The 26,939-nt window shown below is 38.2% G+C and overlaps 1 protein-coding gene across 1 annotated transcript in view; it reads left to right on the forward strand.

Moving 5' to 3' along the window:
• Nucleotides 1-26,939, forward strand: part of SYT9 (synaptotagmin 9) — a 58,072-nt gene that overhangs the window by 20,350 nt on the left and 10,783 nt on the right. Inside the window, exons 2-3 of the mRNA XM_054390535.1 lie at nt 8,920-9,271; nt 12,180-12,726. Of these exons, the coding sequence (XP_054246510.1) occupies nt 8,920-9,271; nt 12,180-12,726 (899 nt within the window). The remainder of the gene's footprint in view (nt 1-8,919; nt 9,272-12,179; nt 12,727-26,939) is intronic.

Genomic DNA, 26,939 nt, shown 5'->3' on the forward strand with positions numbered 1-26,939 from the left:
CTCCATAGAACTACTTAAGAAGAAAAACCCCTCAAGCTGACAGGTTTCAATTTTACATTCACAACTAAGTATAACATGAAATTGTGTAGTTCTTCAGAAAACTTCAAAGAGTTGTTGCTACAAGTTCTTTTTACAGATTCCTTTTAATCTGTATGGTTTTGCATGACCATACAGATACACCCAGGAAAGCAGGAACCCAGATACGTTCAATTCTTACTTAAAGTGTATGTTATTTAGTATATGCTTTGCAGAAATAAGCAATTTGAAGTGCTTCTTTGTATTTGGATATGCCAAAATTAGGAAGGCTTCCGAGAGCATCTCAGCTTTTAAATAATCACTTTCTAGGAAATAAAAAATAGATAGTACGAATGATAATTTTTTGTCAAATTAGTCCCTCAGTTCTCTTCCTTTAGCTGCCACATTTTTAAGCTGTTTCACTTTAGATTTCTCTTGATTTTCTACTCTTAGTTTCCCTGTTCTTGTATCTGTTCTACAGTTTTCTCTTAATATTTTAGACAGACAGTATTTCCAGAATTACCCATTCGTAAGTCTGTAGATGTCTTGAACTGATTCATTTGCTCTCTAGAGGTGAAGAGAAGCATGAATGGGGAAAAAATATATTCTGTATACTTTTTCCAATAGTAAATTTGTAGTAAACTTGATCTGATTGCAAATTACTAATCTTTCCTAGTAGTAAATATTCCTGACAGTAAAACTTCCATCACACTAATACATATGGATCAGACCAAAAAAGCTTCATTTTATAAAATGGGAACCCTAAGTTCACAAAGAACCACACATACATAATACATTCACTTTTTTTTTTTAAAAAAAAAGGTCCATGGAGCATTATAGTGTATCTGTCTCCTCAGCTGAGAAAAAGAAATTATTTCAGAGCTGTCTTTTAGTTCCCTTTATGCCAACAGCTCCCTCCTAAAATTAAAATCAGGCTACTTAGTCAATTTAAGAAGCTCGTGGTTTGTGATAGTTTGCTTTTCAGGAAGAATAAATGTTTTACAAGGCCAGGACAATCAGATAATATGAAGAAATTCTAACTGGAGTAGTGTAAGAAAATTGTATATTTTAATTGTAGGGATATGCAGGGATAAGAATGCAGTCATTCAGGAAAAATGAAATAAAATAAATAAAATAAACTGCAAAACGCATATAAGCTTCTCATTAGCTTCATGAAGGTCAAGGTAAGTAATAAAAATCCTTTTTATCCATATAAATCTATGCAAGCAACTTTCCTGAAGTCCCTTGTGAGGTTTCAGCACTTGCAGCAACCTTTTTATGATCTGCCAGTATACAGAAAGCAAATGAGTTTTGACTCTCCCTTAAATGTGAAGCAAGGACTGTAAATATTGAACCACTGTGATGTGCCAAAGTCCCATAATATAGGCTTAGAGTAGTTGATTCTGAATAGGAAGCTAATGAAATAATTGACCTCATTTCCATTCTGAGCAATTTGACTTTAACAAGGAGCTTACACTGTTATTCTACATAAATTGCCCAGAAGAGTAATATTGTCATACTATTTCCTACATATTTATTTCCTTTAAATAATAATAAAAAATAATCTAAAGTTAAAAATATTGGGGTTTTTTTTGGGTTATTCAAAATTAGAAAGGTTTCCACTTGGCTTAAGAAAATTAAAGGGACAGATAGCCAACTGGTGGTTGAAATTCAGTGCTTCCAACAGAAAAGAAAATGGACATTTGAAAAAAAAAAGTTATGTAGATTTGAGAACTATACGAGGAATGAAACTCCTATTAATCACAATTGCTAGTTCTGTGAAAATAGTTTTTCATCATGTTACATCATGTGCATCTTACAAATGTGTGTGTATTTATATTTGCTTGTACATGTCTTTAGATATGAATGTGAAACTTAAATCTTGCTAAAGCTCAGCTAGCCCTTTAAACACTTTAGTGTTTGTCTACATCTCCCATGGTCCTTTTGTTTTCTCACCAAAAGAGAGTTAGCCAATTAAACATTTGGGTAAGTACTGTATTTTTCCCCCTGTGCCCTAGAGGGGATCAAAATGAAAAGGAATTTTATTAAAAATTTGCAGAAAATGTTACTACTTCATTATTACTTTTTTAGAACATACCTCTGCAGCTATTTGTTTGAGCACTTTGGTATAATATTAGTGTACAGTTTTATACAAGTGGGGACTGAAATGCTCCTCTGTCATTCAGTGCTCCCAAATGCTTCTCTATGATGTATTGCAACCTACTGGGTTTTTAAGGATTATGATGGAAGGTAAAGCATATTGGCATGTCTCAGATAAGCAGTCTGCTCATCTTCTATAACCTGGGGACTTTCTGCTACTGGCTATATATTGCAGAAATAAAAGGCAATTTCTCTTCATTGTTATTCGTAGGGTCATAACGTTCCAGATTAATGTGTGTTCTGATAGCTTATTCATGGAAATGTTCACAAATCTTGAATGTTTCTTACTTTCTAACACACACCATTTGCCCAAAACTTCTACTAGAAAGCCTGACTGTGCTTTATTCATTCTTCATCATTCATTTCTCTATTAAGACCTTCATTCTGCCAATGAGGAAACATGCACAATATTTGCCAAAAGTGACAAATCACTTTCTATGACTAGATAATTTCTCAATTACCCTATGAACTACTATTTTCCATCTCCTAAAAAAAACAAGATAAACACTTGCAATTTATTAATTAGCAACTCAGTTCACTTTGAATGATCATACAAGAAAAGAAATTAAAAAAGTGGGTGGGTGGAAATGTGCATTGCAACTCTTGACTGCAGTCATGGGAACTGCAACTTTTCAAACAAGCACAGCTATCCACTTTCTGCACTGTGGAGGCCTGATGGTCATAGGAGTTTGTGGTACAAAGTTATGCACCTAAAATTTCTTTTCCACTGAGTGTATCACCAGCTCCCCCTTTTAGCTAACAAGCTGCAAGCATGTCTCAAATGCCAAACGGCTTTTAGAAGGTTTCATCTTCATTTGCTCCAGCTACATTTCCTGCCCTGCAAATGGAGTATTGTAGCTGGTTCTGCTTAGCAGGATGAAATGGAGCCATTAAGCTATCTCTATGTCATGTTACTTATAGACAATGGTACTTGACTATCTAGCATGGTATCTTCAAAATTGGTGTCCTTTCTTCCATTACATTATTATTTATGTAGTTTTCCAAATTATAATATTTTTCACTGGGTACTAGAAGACCAAATGTATACAGTAATTTGGCATGTTTTATCAGTTTTGTGAAGTATGTATTCAAAGATAATATAGTAGTAACTAAAAACAACCAAGTTTGAGGCATGAGAACCTGGATAAATCTTACTAGAACTGCATATATGCAGTCATGACAAACCTTATTTTCTATTGTGCTTTGTATCCATGTCCCTTGTGAAATGGAAGCTTTAGTTTTCATTAGAGGAACAGCATCATTCTTTGTCAGTAGATACTACTGCAAGATGTCAGAAAGAAAAACACAGGCCCTTGAACATATGACTCCTTTCAGCTGTTTCTTTAGGAATCACTGCTCATTCAGCCAGCTGTCTCATTAGTAAAGACATTTTTGTCACTTAGAAACTCTAGTAGAGTACCACACATCAGCCAAGTTGTCAAAGAAATTTGCGTTAATGCAGACTAAATATGTTAAGAGGAAGTAAGATGTGCAAATAAGAAATTGTTAGAATAAGTTTAACTTACTGAATTACAGACATTAAGCCTTAGAGTCACAGAGACTAATCAGTTTTCTTCAGCAAGTAATACTTTGGAGTGTTGTGCTCATAAAATTTTGACTGGCATCAATAAACTCTCTCAATATGAAGTCGCCTTACTTGAATAGCAAACAAAACACTCTGCTTACATATTTATTCTTAATAAGCAAAACTAAAATCTTTCTGCTGCTACAAAATAAAAAAGACTAATTTGCTATGTTATGAATCCATTTTTCCCATTTGGGAATGTACATGAACAATTTGCTTCAATTTTTTTTTCTTGAAGATCCAATTTTCTGGTTTTACCAATAAACTATTATGTCATTCTTGTGTCAGCTTTGAATTACATCATAGCAATTCCTGCTGGAAAAATATTTTGAGCAAACAAATCTATTGTTTATGCATTTTATTGTTGGGAGCATTTTGTATGGCCATCTAGTAATTCTAATTGCATTTTGTAAATTGTGCTGTAGAACTTACGTACATTTAAACTAACGGATAATTACCTTGATGAAGTTCTAGGATTATATTTTATTGCTCTAGTTCATTTAAGAAACTTGATTTTAAGGAATAGTTGGAGAAAACATTACAGAAATTTAGAACCCAAATAAATCAGATGAAGAGAAAGAACACACTACTAAACTGGAATTTCACAGGGTCACAGGATATTAGGGGTTGGAAGGCACCTCCAGAGATAGTTGAGTCCAACCCCTCTGCCAGACCAGGACCATAGAAACTAGCACAGGTCACATAGGAATGCATCCAGACAGGTCTTGAAAGTCTCCAGAGAAGGAGACTCCACAACCTCTCTGGGCAGCCTGTTTCAGTGCTCTGTCACCCTCAGTGAAGAAGCTGAGGTGGAACCTCCTATGCTGTGGTTTTTATCCATTGCCCCATGTCCTGTCACAGGGTGCAACTGAGAAGAGCCTGTCTCCTCCCTCTTGACACCCAGCCCTCAGGTATTTATAAACATTTATTAAATCCCCTCTTGGTCTTACAGTTTCCAGACTAAAAAGCCCCAGGTCTCTCATCCTCTCCTCATAGGGCACATGCTTCAGTCCCTTGATCATCCTCGCAGCCCTCCATTGGACTCTCTCAAGTAGATCCCTGTCTGCCTTGAACTGGGGAGCCCAAAACTGGATTCAATATTCCAGGTGAGGTCTCACCAGGGCAGAGTAGAGGGGGAGGAGAACCTCCCTCTATCTGCTGGACACACTCCTCTCAATGCACCCCATTGTAATACTGTTTAGCAATAAAAATATATGCAGGTCACCCAGAGGATGAGAACAGTGTCTTAACCAACACAAGAGATTTATATATCCTAAGGCCTACCTATCAGATATAAAACACATAACCTGAAGGAAAAAAAAAAAAGGTTACTAAAAGCTAGTAACAGCCTCAAGTAACGCCCAGGTATAAATACATTTTAAGACCATGGAAAGCATTACTACAGTGTGAGACACACTGATCTCACTTAGGCATGTTTTATTGGTCCAAATGCGTAAATCTCAGGGTCAGACAGATTAGAGTTGAGTCCATGCATAATAAAATCAGCATAATGCAAAATTCAGTCCCTTGATTTTCAGCTGCCTTCCTTTAAAGAATTTACCAGACAGTTTTCTAAACACAGTATTAAGTATAATTAACTGTGTTCAGGAATATTTCATAGAAGAATATGTTAGATGAGAATTACTTTTTGTCTCAGGAGTCTCTGCCAAGAAACACCTTTCATCCTGAACGAGTGCCAGTTATGTTAATTAAGAAAAACTTGCAAAGCACAAATGAAACTACACTGCAAAATTAGCAGGTTGAAATTGCTTCAGTACGTACTTCACATACTTCATCCTGACTACAAACCTCCTCTGGAAAAATTAGACTCTTAGTCTTCTAGGATTAAAAAATAAAAGTTGCTCTTACAGTGTAATTACCAAGCTGATTTCTGGCTAACCCCTCATATTGCATAAAAGAAAAAGAATTTTCAAAAGCACAGGTAGGATGTAAGCAACAGGCACTGATGTTTCCATTGGTTGTCAAGAATTTAGATGTCTAGCCACCTCATATTCCTCAAAATCTCCCCTTAAGCAACAAAACCTTAATGAAAGGGAGAACATTTTTTTCCCCTCAGGAAATGACAGCTAGAAGTTACCATTGTAAATTTGGATAAAATCACATTCACAAAGATTGACTGATCTGTCCCCGTATATCCTAAAGTTTAGTGACAGGGTTATTCAGAACAAGCTAATTTTATCATTTTATTTCAATGTCTTTTGAAATTTGATGGGTTTAAAATCAGAAGGAAAAAAAAACTTATATTGGACTAAAAAGATCTGTATTGCTAAGATTTATCTCACTTCTTGCTAGCCAAACTTCACCTACTAGATAAATGGTTTCTATTACAATAATGCAGGAATATTTGAATACTTAATAGAAAAGAGAAGGTTTAAATAAGCAGAGAGAGAAAGCTTTTTTTAAATAAGGAAGGACTTGTTAAAAGACCTTTTCCAGTTACGATTTCTAAATTACTGATAAAACTCTGTTAGCTTCACTTTAAACCAGATTACAGCCGTTCTGTTGGGAAAGGAATTAATTTGGTGCTCAGGTCATGCTGCAGCCATGATCGAACAGCTATAGTTAGGAAATTTTGACTTGGATTCATGTCAGCACCTGAAGACACCTGGCTGGCATTGTGGTGGCACCAGGAAAGAGATCAGTGCAAATACCTGTGGCACAAAGGTGGGTCTTCCTTGTGCTCATGAGATGCTGTATTGCAAGAGCATCAAGAGCTCGGTTTAGCACAGAGTAGATACAGAGAGTAAATTGTATTAGCCACTAATGGAACTGGCTGGATGCTAAAAATGAGCACAGATGATCAAAAAGACAGCAGAATGTGCACACTGAATTAATATGTTGCAATGCTACTGAAAAACCTGTTCCTTCTGAAGTATTCATCACCTTTCCTCAGTGCTCCTAAAGCCCATGCCTGCCTGTAAACTGCTCAGCTTTGCCTGCACTTCAATCAGCAGTTGTAGTTCAAACTTACACTAGATACTGATCTGGAAAACACATTAATTCACATGAAAAAAATGAGAGAATTGAGAAGCAGCTGAATTTTTCAGGAATACTTTCTGTGCTGCAGATCTCTGATTTCTGTAAGGACAAACAAATAAAGCTATCCTGCTCTCTTTACAAAGCAGAGGAAGTCTTTGGAATCACATGCATACTGCTGCCACATGGGAATGCAGGTAAACAGGCTTAGAAAAACAGACATCTGGAAAGATGGAGTAAAAATTATACAGAAACTAGAGTATGTAGCAGAACAAATGCCTAATGAAAAAGCAGCTCCAGGATGCAGCCAAAAATCTTCACTTGGGACTGCACTCACCTAAGCTGTTGACACTGAAAATGTCCAGTCAGGTGTGCAATGAAAGAAGGCGACTGCCCAGAGAAAGGGAACAGCTTGAGCATTTCCTTTCAGCCACACTCTTTCACAGAAGGAAGATTGTCCCTTTTGCACCCAGGGGGGGAAAATAAAAAATCACACAAAAATGGTTTGCAGGGAGTCAAAAAGAAGTAAAACCGAGATGATGAAAAAATAATCCCTTCGTACCCTGTCACTTGGTGAGTTATCTGGACTGTTTATTATCCAGCTTCCCTGAAAGTGAGCTGTGAGAGAGGGGTTCTTCTGTGTTATGTTGTTAAAAGCAGACATTTGTTATTAAAGCCTTTCAAACCTTCTAAATGAAAAGTAGTTTGTATTGCTCTCATGTATTTTTTCCTCATTATGTTAGTTCTCTACATGACTGTGTCCTCTGTTAAAGTTATCCTCAAGGTAAGGGACTGTTGGTCTACCTTTCCAATTGTTCCTCACCTTTACACATCCTTGACACTGGGTAGTCTCCAGTTACCACCTTGTAATCTTCTGGCTGGTTCTGAAAACTTCTAGTTTCTGATTTCTTTCAATGCTGGATCATTTACTTGAATCAGTGCTTTGAAAAGTGACCTTTTGCAGACCTCTGATGTATTTCTTCCTATTCCTTCAGGGAATCCAAGACAAATTGCTTTATTCTGAAGGTCTTCTTTCACTACTGCATCAGTTTCTCTGCTTTTTTAATCAAAGAGAGGTTGCACTCTGCCTCCACTGCCAGACTTGTTTACCAGCAATTTTTCCAAATCTATCAAGAACCACCATTCTACTTTCTCCCAAATATCCTTTTATGCATGGGAGGATTTATTTAATTAATTTCAGCTCTGAAACTCTTTGCTGTATTTTCAGGCAGCTGCTGTGCTGTCCCAACTGTTAATGAGCTTTGTCTTTTTATGACTGGGAGAAGGACAGAAAGGGCCATGCTGGCTAGAATTGTTTAAAATTGGTTTCCAGCATGCAAAATAAACTGGACAGCTTCTGTGTGAAACTGATCAGAGTGTCAGTCTCCCCTGTGCAGAAATTTAATCTGTCTAGCTAGTGAGACTCAACTCACAGCAGGGGCAGAAGGTACTGACTTTTCCACTTTTTTGAAAAATACTCTTTTTCTTTTTTTTTTCCCCAACTTGACTGAGGCTGTTTCATCTTAATTGTCATTCTTAAATAATTGTCCTAGTAGGAGCAGTACATTTCAGCCTCCTGCCATCCTTTGAAAATTTAGCCTAGCTGTTAGTTGGAGAGATGCAGCCTGGCATTCTGAACCTACACACAGTGTGAAAAATTGCTTTGATCAGGTTGTGTTTATAATGTGAGGCAATAAAGTAGAATTCTTACTAATTGTGTTACCGGCATGATTTGTTGTGTAATCCACAGAGAAACTCATTCCAAAAGCACTGAAACCATAAAACCAGCTGTTCCACTGAGTCATTTTCCAAATGTGCAACTTAAAAAAAAGCAAAGCGGAGAAAAGGCTTCTCCCAGTTGTACCTTATTGGTGTTGATATGGTTGGGGAGTAGGATAATGTTAGGAACGTAGGAAAAGCAACAGACATCTCCACATTCCTTTTCATAACACAAGTTTGGAAACAGAAAAAAGAACCTTTGGAGTTTAAAAAAAAACATAAAAAGAAGAATTGAACACTTAATTTGTTTCTCTTATATGACTATTGCAGGGATCAGAATTTATTTTTGTAGATCTGCAATACAGAGGTGTTCATTTCTCACGGAGATGCAGAATTCCAAGGAGAACAAAGATGTGACATGCATGTGTTTTTCTCATTTGCAGATATCTCAATAAGCTTGCTCTCCTTAGTTGTCACAGCCTGTGGCCTTGCTCTGTTTGGTGTCTCTCTGTTCGTATCCTGGAAGCTTTGTTGGATCCCTTGGCGAGAGCGTGGTTTGCCATTTGGGAACAAAGACAACAAACAAGAATCCCTGAACTACACAGATACAGAGATCAATGACCGTGACTACAGTGAGGATTATCTAGGTCAGCCTACAGCCTATCCAGAGTCCTCCATGAAGATCAGCCACACCTCTCCTGATATTCCATTAGATGCTCAGGCAGGAACTAAGGAAAACTGTGTACACGGTATACGAATGCAGCGTCAGACCACTGAACCAACCTCTTCTGCTCGGTCAGTAACTCCAGTTTCTCTCTGATATTAACAAATACAGACACAGTCAAAAGAGCACAGCTTGCTTATCCAGTACACTGATCTACTAAAAATGCATAATCTACGTGCCACATTCTTGAAAACAACAACAACAAACAAAAACACACCCCCCCCCCCCCATAAAAAATTGCCACATCACAACAATAAAATACACAGAAGTTATTCTTTGAGTTGCACTAACTTCTTAGGTGAAAAGGATAGGAGCACAATGCTCCTCCCTTCTTCTATCAACAACTGTCTCATTTGTACTTCTCCCTGAGAAGCCAGGCAACACAGAGCACCGTGTCCCTTAAAGCACCAGACAGCCCACATATAGCTTGTAGAGCACATTCATTTGCACTTAGCACTGATGCTGTAAACTCAGTAATATTTCCTCAAAGATTTCTAAAACAGCCAAAGAAGAAAAGTAGGGCAAAGTAATGAGCCATTTGCAAGAATTAAGATAAAAAATTTTACATTTTAGCCACATCATGACTGGGAGTGAAGTGAGGTCTTCATTGGGACTGGAGAACCAGTACAGGAGGGAGGAGGAAAGAGGGAGGGTAAGAGTGTGTGCAGGGGCAAATGATAAAAGGATTATATTTCACACAATAAGAAAAAAGATCAGCATGTGAAAAGCCAGTAAATTTCTAAGTCAAAGCAGATGCACTTCAGCTGGAGAAGGTACAGCAGTAGCCCAATTTCTTCTTGCTTTCCAGCCATCTGGGAGAGCAAGTTTAGCCAAGACTCTTTCCTAGAGGCACACACATGGGTAAAAGGACAGAAGCTAGCAGCAAGTTCAGTAATTGCTAGTTGTCCAAAACATCTCAGGAAGAATTAGAAGTCCCCAGAACATTGTTAACTCTATACAGCTCCAGGTATCCTTCCTCCTTAGATTAGCATAAGAATGTCATGGGTTTATATTGTTGCTATGGGGAGGTCAAAGCCACAGTTATGGATACCAGAGCTTGCATCCTAGCATACCTAATTGAATTCCAACTAAGGACTAATAGATCAGAAGTATGGTACAGGGCTGGTCCCTCTTTGTTTTCAAACTGCTGGGAAATAAGCATGTCATGACATTCATTAATAACAGAAGATTTATATCCAACACCTAACATCAAGAGCTCTCATGTGTCTTCGACATTGTGAGAGTTTTGAATCAGATGCAGGCTTTCTCTGCTGCAGCAGGGCAGCACTGAGGCTTAATCAAATGACAGATGCTCAGTATCACTAAGCCATAGTTGTCTCACAAGAAATAGCACCAATCCCCATCTATAAAAGAACTTCCCGCAGCATCCTGAGTGCATGGACAATGTCTTCACTCCAGTGAATTTCTGCAGATCTTTCTTCTGGCAGCTGTTCTCTGGCTTTCTCCCACAGGTATTGTTACACTGTTTCTCTGTCCACAGGGGCATGACTTGACCAGGTCTCATATGCCATATACCATTTGCTGATACAGGCTTTGTTCTTTATTCTTTTCTTGCATTGCCCCCTACTTTTGCCTGTGTCTTTCCCAAAAAAGACTCTGACTTATCAAGAGGAACCCATCTTCCTTGTACTGCATCCTTCACTTGTTCACCTGTGCTGCTGTCTGGCATAACTGGGCAGCCAGCTGTGGCTCTACGTGGTCACAGAGGCCAGGCACCTGCCTTTGCTACAATCCTTGCCAAGCTGTCTCTCCTGTGCCCTCCTTTTTCTTCCTCGCAGGATATTCTGCACCTCCCACTGTGATGAAGAGCTTAAGGGCTGAACACTAAATACCTTTTTTCTGACATGATAATTTATCATATAAATGACTAATGTATAGCTATAAAATTATGCAGTAAGAGGAAAAAAAGTATGTAAGAGACTGTTCCTATTTTAAGCATGCACAAACACGTATTTACAAGGAATGAATGAATGATGCTAGCAGAGGAACTATTGCTGATTACATTCAACATAAATAGCTTTGGACTAATCCTGTGCTAGCATTTTCCATGTGCTTTTTCTTTCTTCAGCCACAGCTCATAACACCAATAAACTGAATGACTGCTGCATATGAATAGGACAAAATAGTAGAATCCAACTCACATAAGATTAGTTTTTACCTAATCCAACTTTATCATCCCACTACCTCAACAGGGTTTGTAAATTTGATTTCTTTACTATCTCATGAAGTGAGAAATTCAATCACAATAACTGAGTGACTCCAGGTAAGCTAAAAGCAACTTTCTCTCCATGGAGTAATGAAACTAAAGAAGCTTTTCAGCCACCGTAGCACAGATCTTATTACATCAGGTATGATAGAACAGAATAAAACAATTTTTGGGGTGGTCAACAAACCATATCAGGCCAGAACAGCTCACTGTAAATGAAGCTGTAGAAATCAACAAACAATTAAAATGCAGAGATGTCAGGAAGCTGTCCTTCATCCAGCTTTTACTTCAGAACCAGAAATAAGCAAGTTCAGCTGGCATAGTAAGCCAGATCCTGCTGCTGGGGCTTAACATAATGTAACTCATTTCAGAGGCATTAATTCAAAGAATTCAGCTGAAAAAGGTAACTGATAAGAACAGCTACAGTTCTTATCATACCATATTGTATTTGCCAGTAAGGCAGATCTTTTGGATTTGCAATGGACATGAATTTGTCACTTTCTCCAGACAGATTGGAAGAGGGCATAGCACTAGCCTGAGATAGAAACAGAAAATTATGTGCTATTAGCAGTCTAATGCTAAGGGTAAGCTCTCACAACTTCTTGGTTGTGAGAGCTTTATCACTTTATGTGAGTGAAAATCTAACCTCATTGTAAAATGCTTATCAAATGAGAACAGGATCTTTAATGTGTGTGCACAGCTTCTTATCATGTTCAACATGATCTCATTCAATTCTTCCATTTTCACTTAAGGCATAATTCAATCCGAAGACAGCTCAACCTCTCCAACCCTGACTTCAACATCCAGCAGGTTCAGAAACAGGAGCAACTCACAGGGATTGGCCGCATTAAGCCAGAGCTCTATAAACAAAGATCAGTGGACACAGATGATGGCCGGAGGAGTAACAGCAAGGCTTGTGGAAAGCTGAACTTTATACTGAAATATGATTGTGATTTAGAGCAGCTGATAGTGAAGATACATAAGGCCATCAACCTGCCAGCAAAGGACTTCTCTGGAACTTCAGATCCATATGTGAAGATATATCTACTTCCTGATAGGAAAACAAAACACCAGACTAAAGTGCACAGAAAGACCCTAAATCCAGTATTTGATGAAGTTTTTTTATTTACTGTGCCATACAATGATCTGAACGCAAGGAAACTCCATTTCTCTGTGTATGACTTTGACAGATTCTCCAGGCATGACTTGATTGGCCAAGTGATAGTGGATAATTTTTTAGATTTGGCAGATTTTCCCAGGGAATGTAACATTTGGAAGGATATTGAATATGTCAGCAATGTAAGTATTTTAATTCTTCTTTATGTTTTTATTATTATTATTATTTGAGTTCCTTAATCTGATTACAAGTGAAACTGTCTGATAAATTTATGAAGGAAAGTACTCTATTCTCTCTCTTTCTCAAGATTTGACCTTAGTCCAAGAGAACTGACAGTACATTTCCAGTCCTCATTTCTCATCCTTTGGATATATTAAAGAATATCTTATGTAGGAGATAGTGGGCTTAGTCATTGCACTGCTGATAGGGTAGAAAAGATGGAGAACTTTTAATCATACTATACAAAATTTATTTAAGGGAATACTACTTATCTTATTTTGCCTGTATTTCGGTGTTTTGTATGATTTGCCACATAAATGACAACATACTGATCAGCCAGAACTACAGATTCCAGATTTCTTATGTAGGGATATTCATATGTTCTCTATGTTCTCATGTTCTCATCCCTATGTTCTCATAAAATGAGATAACACCGCATCTATAATCCAGGCAGAGTTCAGACAAGGTTGTTCCATGAAAGCAATAAAACACACTGAATTGGTTTAACATCACCTTGTTACAAAGCAAGATGGGAAACTTAAAAAGTCTAGATTTCTGTTATCCCAAAGTTTCAAATAACAAATTCTGTGCAGGAATCCAATTAGTTGTTAGATACAAACCAGAGAAACTACTTTTGGGAAAGAAAGTTTTCTTCTCAAAGCATGAGCCAACCTCCTTGTAATGCTATTAGAAATTAATTACGCACATCCAGAGGAGGACAGACCTTCAGTGAGAATGATACACTGCAGAGATCCGCAGAGGTGAAGACACTAGTGCCAAGAGTCAGTAAATACTTCATTTGTGATGTCAAACTGTCCTCAAATGGAATGTACCTTTTAGATTCAAATAAGCCAAATATCATTAACAGCAAGATCAAAGTGTAAATTTGTTCAGGAAACGTTTAAGTATATGCTTAGCTGATTGTAAGAAGCCATAAGAAGTAAAGGTTCTTCTGAGACAAATGCTTCCCTGAATTCAGACCCTCACCTTATACCTCTGTGGTCTGGTAGCATGCTCATATTACAGACCAAATTGATTAAATCCATTTATTTATTTGGAATTTGGGTTTGAACATTGACATTGCCCTTGTTTGAAGGCAATTTCTCAGTGTTCTTAGTGTTAAGTATTTGTGTGTGGAGCGTGATGTGTACCTGCTGCGCAATCCAATCCCACACTACAATGGAATGGCAGCAGCAGCACCATCAGCTTGCTCACTCAAGGTACAGGCAGGGGCATGGATACTAAGTGTCAGAGTAGGAGGAACTTGGCTTTTCTATCAAAAATTGCTGCTCTTCAACCACAAGGGAAAAGTAAGAATCTGACAGAAATGACAGTCAATCCAAGTGAAAGCTTGCCTTCATACAGCATTAAGTGTCCCAAGCTCAACTTTTCAGTTTTACAATCAACTGGAAGTTGCATGCACATGCATGGTGGAGTTACTTTGGTATCTACTAGACCTTTCTTTGTGCTTCAACTTAGGCAAATGATTGACTCTGGTATTTTTAATCACCTCCCCTTCCACATTTCAGAAGCAGTGCAGCATATAGTTTGTATTTGGATTTTCTGTAATTGCTGAAATTAAATTCAGGACCTAAACACAAGTCATTTATTAATTTCTACTAATAGTAATTCCTGTGTGAAGTGTAACCCTCTTAATCCAAACAGAACAAACAACCTGCCATTCCAGACTTGTCACTGGGATTTCAGCTAACACAGACTTTTTCAAAGCAAGAGACACCATCCAGTTTTGGCTAATGTGACTTCTAAGATAACAGTATCAGATAAATGAAAGTGTGGAGTAAGTACTCAGCTTACTAATTAGCATTTCCAAAATTTCAAAGGTTAGGACTTAATCCATAAAGTTACAAGAAACCCCTCCAAGCATTATTCAAGAAACCAAGTTTCAGCACCTTTTCATGTCTATGTAGCATAGATACCTCACAGGCTGACAGTAGAAGCTGAGTCCTACGGGTGACACTCTTGTGGCTGCACTCCAAACCAGGCCAGCAGGCAGTACTAGTGAAGCTCTGAAATAAACTTCAGTATTTTGAGCACCACTGAGTAGTTTATGGTTGCAAAAAGACCCTGTATCCACTGTAGCAAGTTGTAAATACTTTTATCACTGAATGTCTTCCTATTTCAAGTAATCATAATTGCAAAACAGATAAATGCTGGCCAGACTTACTGAAGGAATTTCACTCAATATAGATCAACACAGCAGCACAAGAGAGATAAATCAAGGAAATGGACTAGAAAAAGGGAAGGTCTACACAACTCCACATGACAAGTTTGTCATACTTCTGAAGAGCACATTCATTTTAATTCCTTGTGCAGCTTATTACACTGCATAACCAGCAATCCCAACGGCCTTTATTTGACATTCTCCGTTTTATTATGTTCTAATCCAATTTGACACAGTAATATAAAAGAATGTATCAAATCATTCTCTGCCCAGCAAAATGGCCTACTTCTTGAGCACTGCAGATTATGTCTGAAATGTCAGCTTTACTGCAAACAATGCCATTAAATTGACCTGGTATGACATGTGCTTTCTAATAACACTGAAAGATTGTTTTTATCCAAACCTAGCAGTTTGGACTATAACATCTGCTACTATCCCAAAGTTTGAAATCATTTCACAACACAGATGCATGTCAGCATAGAAATTTTCAACATGTTCAGAAGCTGCCTGCCTCCAAACACGAAGCTGCAATATCAAAATGATTTTTCTTCTGATCTGAGGTCCTCTGAGCATAAAGTCTCTCTCCTGGAACACTAACACTTTTTCCAACCAGAAAAAATCAACAGCGGACTGTTTGATGGAAGAAATAATTAAGTGGATCAACTTTAGATGAACATCAAATAAACTAGATAAGCTTTTTGTGTATCTACCAGACAGATTACACAGGTTTCAGGCAGCAGCTCTGTATTTTTAGGATGGGTTTCAGTAGTTGGTTTGTTTTGTTTATAGCCTCTAAAACATACTCAGTTTTAATTTTTTGTCATGTTCATAGACTTGCAGCATGTTTCAAAGATGAAAGAGTTGTTAAAATTGCCTTGATTGACATCTTGAAACTCAAATGTGATCAGGCAAAAAACACATGGTTCTGTCATAAAATAAACATCTATGAAGGACAGGAAGCTGTCACGTAGCCAATTTCATATAAAGGAGAACCTTCTTTTTCAGAATATGTTAGGTACCCACTTGCATAACTCCCTGTGCATCCAGAAAGAATACTTCCTCACAAATTGCTTGTTAAAGATCACTAGGCAGCTGTAGGGCACAGAAGAGTTTTTCTGTGAACTGGAGATCTAGATCAGGTTTGTACTATCTCTTTGCATTCTCAAAATGCTTGGCCTTTGTCTCTCGCTAAGCAGGTATTTTTCTAGGCAAGAGTAGTGTTTAAAAGTGGTTTCTAATTTAGAGCAGGAGGATAATCAAGGTAAGAATGAACAATGTAAATTTCCATTCTTAGCTGGGCCAACATTTTCCAAAATGACAACACATTTTAGGAGACAAATTCGTGACTTTGGTCTCACGTTGTATATAGCTTTTGACACTGATGCTATCCTTTCAGTTGTCAAATATGGTTATACTTGAAGTCTAGGCATGTTACAATAAACACTGTTCTTTTTCTGAGTATCTAAGCTTATATATACATTTTAAAAAATAAATGAAACTTATTTAGAACATCCCTTTGGCACCTTTCTCTCATCTCACCCTGAGGTTGAACATCCCAGACTAACTTGTTTTCATGAATCCTTCTATAACATTCTATTCTCAAAGGATATTTACAACAAGACTTGCAGTGATTTTGAAGAGTCTTAACATCCAGTCCACAAAGTTAAACAATAATGCATCAGGGTACAAAAAGAGAGTAAAAATACAGGAGAAAAATATTCCTGATAGAGAGAAGGGATTACTGAAAAAAAGCCCTGGGTAATACATACAGAATTTGAGTAGTAGCATGCCACAGATTTAGAGAATGTATAAGGTTTTGCTTCTATCCAGAAGATAGTTATGGATTGTTCAAAGCTATAAAAAACCCACAAGCTGTATTTCAAATTGTTTACTCTGGCATCTAGAAAGAGCCAGCATATGCTAGAAGTTGTAAAGCCAAAAAAATTGATTGCATATGTTTTTAAGAATCTTCAAGCTCTTTTAGGGTATATGTAGTGGGCAAGAACACAACAGTATGTCAGATAATGCTGATTTGCACAGAAGCAGGGAATAAAACTGTATTTTTAAAAAAAGAAAATATTTAAGAATTTGTATTTTTAGGCATTTATGTTGTGTAACTGAGATGCAACTGGAATCGTAACATTACCAGAAGGAAGTTTCAAGTTCCACGTTTCAGAGATGCCAACCACAGCAAGTGTGGAAGAGAGAAAAAATAGACCAAATTATTTCAATAAGTTGTTTATGAAAAGCATAACAAAAGCCTAAAATTTTGAAACCTGAGCAAACTTATCTTCTTTTCTGGAGTTTGAAACTATTTTGTCCTCAAACTGAAAAAACTTCTTCAAAAGTTGTATTGATCAGGACCATTGCTGCTAAGAGGCTGTGAGCAATTTAATGTGTGCCAAATACACATGCATAGGTGCAGCCCATAATCCTTAGGAATTCCTTACTTGAGCAAAATAAATTTCCTTCTTTGAAAGAAGGAGGCATATGCTGTCCCTACATCATGGGCAGTGGAACAGGCTCAGACAAAAAGGATGTGACTTGTTCAAGACATGACGCTACTTAATAGCAGAAATGAGAGCAGGTTCAGAATCTGCAGATTCCTGGCACCAGCTTCAATCCACTCTATGTAGCACTGCTTATCTTCGACAGTTCACAGACACTGCAGCTGGCAGGAATTCAACTAAGTCCACCTACTCCACTTTTAAAAAATGTTTAGCTTGTCAAGATGTTTTAGCTAATCTTTCTAAAATTTCTGTTCTAGCAAATTGCTGGGTTTAGAAAAGCATTGACCAAGGTTTTGGAAAGACATTTAAAATATGTACAATGGTTAACAAAAAAAATTTGAGTTAACAGTTTGAGAAGGAAGAGAAACAAACCAAATCTCTGGCTCCGTATATGAATACAAAGCTAAACCACTAGTATTAAGTGCCATATCTGCTTTTGAGGACTGTAGCAGTACATGGGAAGCACTAGTTGATTCTTAATTGTAATATAGAACACAAATGCAGTATTAACCCTATGTTCTATTTGTTGAAAATGAGGAGGCTTTGGCACCAGGGCGACAAATGTGGAAATATACCTATTTAATTGAGGTGCAAATGCAACTCTAGAAAAGATGGAGTTGCAAAACCATGTGTCTTGCCCATATTAAAGCATGCCAAAAACTGAGGGAGCAACAGTTATTTCACAGCTAGACAAATTAAGGAAGTAAACACAAGAGGCAAGATTCACCTCACTTAGATTTTAGATTTACTTTAAAAAAACAACAACAAAAATCCAAACCAACCAATGAGAAAAAAACCCAAAGCCCCACAATGAAACCCAAAAATACAGAAAGCATAATCGCCTTCAAAGAAGCACATCAGTGGATTTCATCTTCTCCTAAGTCACAAAGGTTTCATGATATTTTCTGACTATTGTTACTTAATAAAATGTACAGAAAAAAATAAAAGTCCATGTTTAATGAATCATTTCATAACCAAAAAATGCTGGAAAGTCATTGATCTTTAATCCTGTAGATTTCTAGGAATCACCACAGGAAAGATGAAAAACAAATTAATTAAGCTTCAGCACAGGAAGTATAGTGGTGATTGTACAGTTGAGAGCAGCTGCAGCCAGTGTTTTTCTGATGGTTGCAAAGTTTTTTAATAACCGCATATTTAAATGGGTTCATTTTCAAAAGCTTTTCTTTTTGTCTTTTTGTGTTTTCTTTTTTTATCTAATGACTTTGCTAATTACTTTGTAAGGGAAGATTTATCAGAAAGTACATAAGTTTAAGTGATTTTGAGACAGCACTCAGCAAGACTAAACAAAGGGCATCTACAGGTACGTACAATTAGATAGGATAGAGATAAAATGACCTATGTTTTCAGAAAACTTAGTAGGTGCCTAATACTATTTGGAGCAACTGGGTAACTGAGAATAATATTCAGTAAAACTTGTGAAGGGTCTGAAGTGAAAAAGTCAAATGCCTTGAAGAGAAATGGTTTGAGATGCATCTAGGCTGATCCCAAGTTAGTGGTACAGCACTCCAAGCCCAGCTCTAATAATAATGGTGACTATTCATGCAAGTGATTATCTAACAGCCTTGTAGCTCCACAGGCTTGAGGAGAAACAAGATGAATCTTATAATATCACTGAAGCCTCAGCTAACATTTAAATGATAATTCAGAGAATTGTGTATATGTGTGTATGTGCCATTTGAAGTTTATAGAACCCAGGAGTATGGCCATCAGAGATTCCAAGTGAGCTTTCTCAGTCTGGATATTTACAAAAGTCATACATACAAACAAACAAAACAAAGTCAAAACTAAAGCAGACAACAAAACCCGAAACCATGCAGCAGGATCAAGATAGTTTCAGTTAGAGAATGCAAAAGAAAAAAATAAGTAAAATGAAAGTCAGTATTTTGAGAAGACTGATATTTCAGAATAAGATGCTTTTATTTTTCATTTGGAATGACCTTCTAGTGCAATGTTTAAAATATTTTAAAAGTTGAAAAAGGAAGAGAATATCTTGGATTTTATCAAAGCAAAATCTTTCAAGTCAAGTGAGGGATGTTCTGCATCAAAATGGAAATAACTCAAAATTCCTTAGGAAATTAAAATCCTAGTTTCTACACTGGATGTTCCCCAGCTCATCAAGGCTGTGTATTCTCGAGCTCTGTCTTTTGCCTTTGTGTCATACATGTTTCCCTGGTGCCACAGCCCTAGAACAGCAATAGTGTGAAGAAGATTTTCCTCCTTCAGTGAAACAGCTCGCAGTAGCATACACATAAAGGAAAGCCAAAATGTGATCCTGGTCAGCCAAGCCTGTCCTTCAATTATATCATCTAAAATTGTTAGTCAGAGCCACACACACACAAAAAATTGCTCCAGTATTTTACAATTCATAGGAGAATATTCTACAAGATGAGTAAAGAGCACTCGTTCAGGGTAAAACAGCTGCATTAGGGTGAGCTTGGCTGTAACCATTTTGCACATAGTTCAAGATTAGAGTGTGCCATCATCTTTTTGCTACAGGGTTATATAACGTTCAATTTAAACATGTATTTAGCCAGGCAGGGCTAGGCTAGGCAGGCACTTCAAACACACGTTTAATTATTGAACAGTTTTGGGAATGCTTACTTGGTCTTTTTTTCTAGCAGAGGTCAAAGAAAGCATTTCAATAGCTTATGGATTCTTCAACATTTCTGAAAAATCATACTCTTTAAATTTAGTTTCAATATTTGGAGCCAAACTTGAAAGTATTCTTCCCTCTGAACATACTGTGCTTATGTGAAAAGCCTCAAGCCATTTTTAGTCTTTAATCCCCACAAGATATCACAGCCATCAGGCATCTTTCCCCACCAAACATGGTATTTCAGAGTTTTACAGCTTTCCTCTGTGTGCAGGCTGTTTACTCAGTTGTCATGTTGTTTTCCCATGGCCTTAAATTTAAGCATTAAATGGACCCTTTTTTGTTCTTGTGTATTTTACTTAGGGATTCAACCTTCCCCAAACTTTTACCAAGATATAATGGACATTTGTGTAGGGGATACCATAGCTACTTGGGAAGCACTTCTGCACACTATACCTGATAGGCTGGCATCCTTTCACTGCCTAAAATCCATGCTTGCCAGAGTACCGTCCTGACTTCATCTTTTCTAGTATACCTGTGACACAGGCAGAAAAGAAAGCACCACTATCAACAGACTCTTCTCATCAAAAGATTTGTCTGTCCCTCTTCAGACTCTCAAAAGAGGACGTAACCTGTGCCACACTTTAACAGTCAGGATTCCAGGACTTTTGCAGAGTTCTGTTATGGAGCACTGAACATCACTAGTGCAGAAGCAAGGAATTACTGGATCATAACCATAGTCCTCTGGGGCACAGCTTTTATTCTTACAGGCTAAATCACAGGGCTTGCCACAATTAAGACACGGCTATACCCTTTGCTAAGTAATCAGACGAGGGCTTACTTTAGACCTCCTCACTACCCTTGTTGGGGCAAAACATTAAAAGCTGCAGCTGAAATTTGAGCTGACTGGTAGAGGACATCTTGTGGGAACAATGTGTCCTATATATGTATGTATAGCTTTTCTAGCTTTTCTCTTGTCTAGAAGATTTTTAGAAGCTAATCATGTAATTTGAAAGAAATAAAAGATGAAACAACTGAACTGGCATGAATGAGAGTAGAAACTTAAAAAGACACACAGTACATTTTGATAAGATTTGGTCAACAAGAGATGGTCAACAAGTATAATTCCAGCTATTATCAAGGCCCCAGTTGTCCTTGGGAGGCCTCAGAGATGTATGTGGCAGCTTTTCTTTCTTCAGTCCCCAGCCATTCAGAGCATGAGGGCCACTTCCAAGAGGGACAGTTCTCTGTAGGTTCAGAACCTTGCTCAGAATAGCACAGAAGGACACACAGCTATGCTCTTCCATTCATTCACTTTGTAAAAATAGATTATTTGGCAGCCAGATTATCTGAGGGAAGAGGGTCAGAAAGGCATCACTCTTCAGTGGTAACTAAGCTGTTTTTCTGAGAGTGAAGCTAAAGAAATGATGGCAAAACTGAGAACTTGACTAAAAGCTTTCTCATCAAGATTTATCAGTCCTGAGTTTGCTATCTTTTACATCAGAGATCTTAATTTTATACCACTATTTTATTTAATTTCTCCTCATACATAGACTGTTGGAAAGAAATATATGTATAAAGTTTCCTGAAAAAATCCAACAGGCCACTGCAGCATCACTTTGTCCTTCTCTGGGTAGGATTAAATGACAAACACATGCAAACCTCCAAATTCTGCACCCATCCTTGCAAATGCTAAAAGGCAATTTGCAGTACACACTCAAATTCTAGAATTATAGATGTGATAACTTCTGTAGTTAGTCTCACTGAAATCACTGAAAGTATTTACAGGGATAAATGAAGCATACAGTCATTTGCAGTGTCTGAGCCTTCATGTCTGCTGAGGAGAGAATGATGAGTGTTTCACACCATGTACTTTGGTGAAGTGACAGGCTCAAATGACAAGACTACATCAGCAATGTCTGTGGTGTCATGACATTTTACATGTTTATGACACTTCATTGCTTGATTAAACACCTTGCTCTATTTACTCAAGAAAACAGTACTCTGAAGCTACAGCTTACCTTAGCAAATTCCTAATCATTTGCTACTCCTATAATCAGATGAACTCAAAATTAAAGCTGCATACACCATCTGGAAGACGATTTCGCCTGTCAGCCTGACCTCAGTGCCAGGGAAAATCATGGAGCAGATCGTCTTGGGGGCAATGACTGCGCACCTGAAGGATGGCCAAGGGATCAGGTCCAGCCAACACGGATTTAGGAAGGGCAGGTCCTGCCTCACCAACCTGATTTCCTTCTATGATCAGGTGACCAGCCTGGTGGACGTAGGAAAGGCTGTGGATGTAGTCTACCTGGACTTCAGCAAGGCCTTTGACACTGTCCCCCACAGCAAACTCCTGGCCAAGCTGTCAGCCTGTGGCTTGGACAGCAGCACTCTGCGCTGGGTTAGGAACTGGCTGGAGGGCCGAGCCCAGAGAGTGGTGGTGAATGGTGCCACATCCAGCTGGCAGCCTGTCACTAGTGGTGTCCCCCAGGGATCAGTGCTGGGCCCCATCCTGTTCAATATCTTTATTCATGATCTGGATGAGGGGATTGAGGCAGTCATCAGTAAATTTGCAGATAACACCAAGCTGGGAGCAGGTGTTGATCGGTTAGAGGGTAGAAGGGCTCTGCAGAGGGACCTTGACAGGCTGGACAGATGGGCAGAGTCCAACAAATCCAAGTGCCGGGTGCTGCACTTTGGCCACAACAACCCCATGCAGAGCTACAGGCTGGGGTCAGAGTGGCTGGAAAGCAGCCAGACAGAAAGGGACCTGGGGGTACTGATTGACAGCCGCCTGAACATGAGCCAACAGTGTGCCCAGGTGGCCAAGAGAGCCAATGGCGTCCTGGCCTGCATCAGGAATAGTGTGGCCAGCAGGAACAAGGAAGTCATTGTGCCCCTGTACTCAGCACTGGTTAGGCTGCACCTTGTGTTCAAGAGGGGATTGGACGTGGCAATTGGTGCCATGGTTTAGTAGTCATGAGGTTTTGGGTGACAGGTTGGACTTGATGATCCTTGAGGTCTTTTCCAGCCTTATTGATTCTGTGTTTCTGTGATTCTGTGACTAGTGATGGCATCTTGTTTGTGATGGGCAGGGAAGCAGAAAAAACTGACAAGTGGAGGATTTCACAGTTGATTATATGAACTATTGGGATAAAATTCCCTACTCAGATTCTTGGGCCAAATCTGGCATCTTAAAAATAGCAGTTTATCATAACGTTAGAAAACCTAACCTTGCTTGCCAAGCAACCAATCACTAACAGGCACACCACAAGTGGCTGAAATCCACCACTCCTCCTACCTAACGTTCCCTCTTTGATTTCCTGAAGTAAAATTATTTTTAAAGGAGCAGTGAATAGGAGATTAGCAACATCATGCAATATCTAATATTTTCTATTCACATAGAAACTGCTGCCCAAACACTGTGAAAGTTTACAAGAGTAAAAGAAAAATTCCCCATACTGTATTTTGTATATTTGTTTCCAGAATTCATCAAACTCTTTATGTGTCTTCTTTTTTAAAGCATGCTGGGATTTAATCAACCATCTGATCTACATTATGATAAGTCTTCTGAAAAAACCCAACATGAAATAAAGATGTATGCAGCAGAGGGAAACAAAAGTATGTACAAAAAAAGATAGGAAAAAAACAGTAGAAAAGAAACACTTTAAAACATTTCAATGTCTGTGCTACATGGAACACAGAATCTTACAGTAAATGCTAATCTAGCAAGAGACTTCATTCTGTTGGGGTCACAAGGTTTTATGCAGGTAGAAATCAGTAGTACTTGGTATGATATCTTGACTCTGCTGTAAAGTCAGGGAGAGAATTCCCACTGAATCTCAGATTTCGTCCATATTATCTTGCTATAGTGTGGAAATAGTATCTTGTAAAAGGAACAAAAAAACACATGAAATAATGCAAACAAGTGACTTGAGAAATCCATTAGAAAATTCACTGGAGGAGCAGAAAAGGCAAATTTACCGTTCTTTTATTTCTGTCTGCAAAATAAAGGCATAACACTGACTTTCTCAACAAAGATATGAATCTACTCTTTTCTCCCCTCCCCTAAAACTTGCTGTCTAAAATACAAGTGAGTTATCAAATTTGGCTCCGGAGAAAGCAGACAGAATTCTCTCCATGAGAAATTACCTTGATTCTACATCCACATCTTCAGCTTTTGACTGGCTGCAGCAGTCAAACAGCACAGATTATGTTCCCTCAAGGCTTCTTCAGTGAGCACCCCTGACCCATTCCTTTCAGTAGCTCAGCAGTGTTTCTCATTTGCCAGCTCCTTTCTAAATTTGTCACTTTACTCAGAAGAGTGTCAGCATTCTTGGGAAAGCCGTGAGAAACACTTGGTTCAAAACAAAGCTTTTGTTATAAAACCACATATAACAAGCTTTTCATCCTATCTAACCAGTAGATAAAGCCATAGATACTGACTCTTTTCATCCCTATCCAGCCAGTGTCTTGTTCTTCTCAAAATGCATTTTCTCAGGAAACTCTCTCACTACTAAAGAAGCACACACAAAAAAAGATACTAACCTTCTTTTCAGACAGTCTTGCACTGGAAGTTATGAGTCAGAAAGGTCAGAGACTAACCACACTAAATTCTTTTGAAACCATACTTCCAAAAAAAATTATGTCTTTTTAAGGTGTTAAGTTGAGTAGCCAAAATCATTGATCATTCTCAAAATAATGAAGAGTTCTAAAATGAACTCAGCGTTTAGGACAAGTCAACTCACAACTTTGATTTCATTTCAAAACCATCAAATTATTCTAATTAAAAGCAATGAAACTGAAAATTTGAGAAGGCATCTAAGTGACTGTGAGATACTCTTTATTAAGTCACTCACTGACTATATTTTTTTCCTACCAGGGGCTAATATGTACTTAATAGCACCTGCTATTCTTGAATATAAACATAACTTTTGTGCAGGCAAAAGTCTGGGCAGCTCACTGGACTTACCTCACACAAATGCACATGATGCCATGAGGAAAAGAGCAAAACAAGCCACAGAAAAAGAAAGTTCCTCTTGAGATACATTTTGCCTGTAGCACATAAAACAAGTTAAAAGAAAAGTCTTCTAAGAGAAGGAAGTTCTATTGATTGCCTTTTTGGACGTAATGCACCAAAGCAGTTCTATATTTAGTGCTGTCTTTATCTCACATCTTACACTACCCTCTGTGCATTCTTTTAAGAGGGAAAACATGCTCACTAAAACTGCCTGCAGTACACATCTAAATATAATAGGGAGGCACAAGCATATCTGACAAAGTATTATAGAAAAAGAACTGTTATCGCACTCTACACAATCACATCTTCCTGTTCTCACCCTGTAAATACATGGTTGATGCACTTAATTTCAGAGTCTGCACTTTCTAAAGTATATTTATGCCTTCTTCCTTCCCTCTGGCTTCCTCAGTTTTCATTTTTATTTTAAAGCTGTTTTTTCCTTTACAGCCCCTAAGTAGATGTAATACTGGATTTGTAAACAGCCTAGCAGCTTCAAGATTGAAATATTTTATTTACTTGCAAGGTAGGTGAATGAAGCACAACAATAGCATAATTCTCGTTCACCAGATCTACATAGCCTAAGCCTAAGTGTCCTAATGGTGATAGTCCAGAACTGCCTCTGAAGAAAAGAGAATAGCTGGATTTACATGAGCTTTTGAGCACAGCAGCAATCAAGATACTCAGAAACACTGAAATGTTCCTGGCATTGCCTAAGAGAAGTGGTAAAAGTAACCCCTTGTTGCTACATCACCACATATGCTGTGGCCTTGATTCAGTAAGTGAGTCAGGAAGGTTTGCCCTGCGAGCTGGATACCAACAAGCACGCTGGCATGTTACACAGTCAGCAATGCTGCATAGCAGTCTGGCACCAAACTGTCAGTAGCATCTCTGGGAGGAAGCAGAAGAGCCTACCTTCTCCCCTGTGTTACACAACCCCAAGAAAAGAAAAAACACCAAAACTCCAGCTTCTCTCCTGATTGAAATGTGAGTTTTGTTTGTAGCACGGTCTGAGAAATAAAGAATGGAAGCAGTCCTCTGTTTCATGCTTCTGGAATAATGTCTTTTTATCACTAATTTTGTTGTCATTCTCAATATAGAGTTTGACATTAGCTTTCTATTTCTCAATATATTTCAATATATTATTTGCCCATTCTCTTTTTCATATCAACTTCTAAAACAAAATCATAGAGCAGAATTTTACTTAGACTGAAAGCAGATTCAGGTTTATAAAAATGGCCTTTCTTTATTACCCATTTTGCGCACAACCTATGCTAAGCCTGAGTAGCAAGTACAGAATAGCTAATGTAAGTATAATGAATACATCCAAAAAACACTCTTAAGTGGTCACACAGACTGAAAAGAGTATCTTTTTTTTTCCAGGTGTTATGACTCTCTCCATCTTTTTTCAGCACTACCCAGATACTTAGTTTTTCTCCTTTTCAGAATAATGTGATCAGAATGCATGATATAAAAGACGTCTGCTTTACACAACACAAAGTGCCTACCCTGAGAATGACATTCACTGCTAAGAAAAGGTGAGGAACTGTCAGTAGGGCCCAAAGCTTTAATATCTCATTTCAGCTGCATGTCTGTAGTAGCTTTTTTTATACAGAATTGTCGCTCCATAAGACTTTAACATTAATTAAGACTGTGCCAGCAGGACACAAGGACTGGTTTCTCCAAGGGCTGGGATGCCAGAAGCAATGGGGGATCCTGCTGCTGCTGGACAGGACCTTGCCAGCCAAGTCTTGTCCCATCTCCCTATCAGGCAAACAGGGCAGGGTGGCCTCAGCCAGCTCCCTGGGGATAGGCCAAGCCTGGCCAGGATATGAGCCCACGGATTGGCC

The sequence above is a fragment of the Indicator indicator genome, chromosome 21 (genome assembly GCF_027791375.1).
Source record: "Indicator indicator isolate 239-I01 chromosome 21, UM_Iind_1.1, whole genome shotgun sequence".
Classification (NCBI taxonomy): Eukaryota; Metazoa; Chordata; class Aves; order Piciformes; family Indicatoridae; genus Indicator; species Indicator indicator.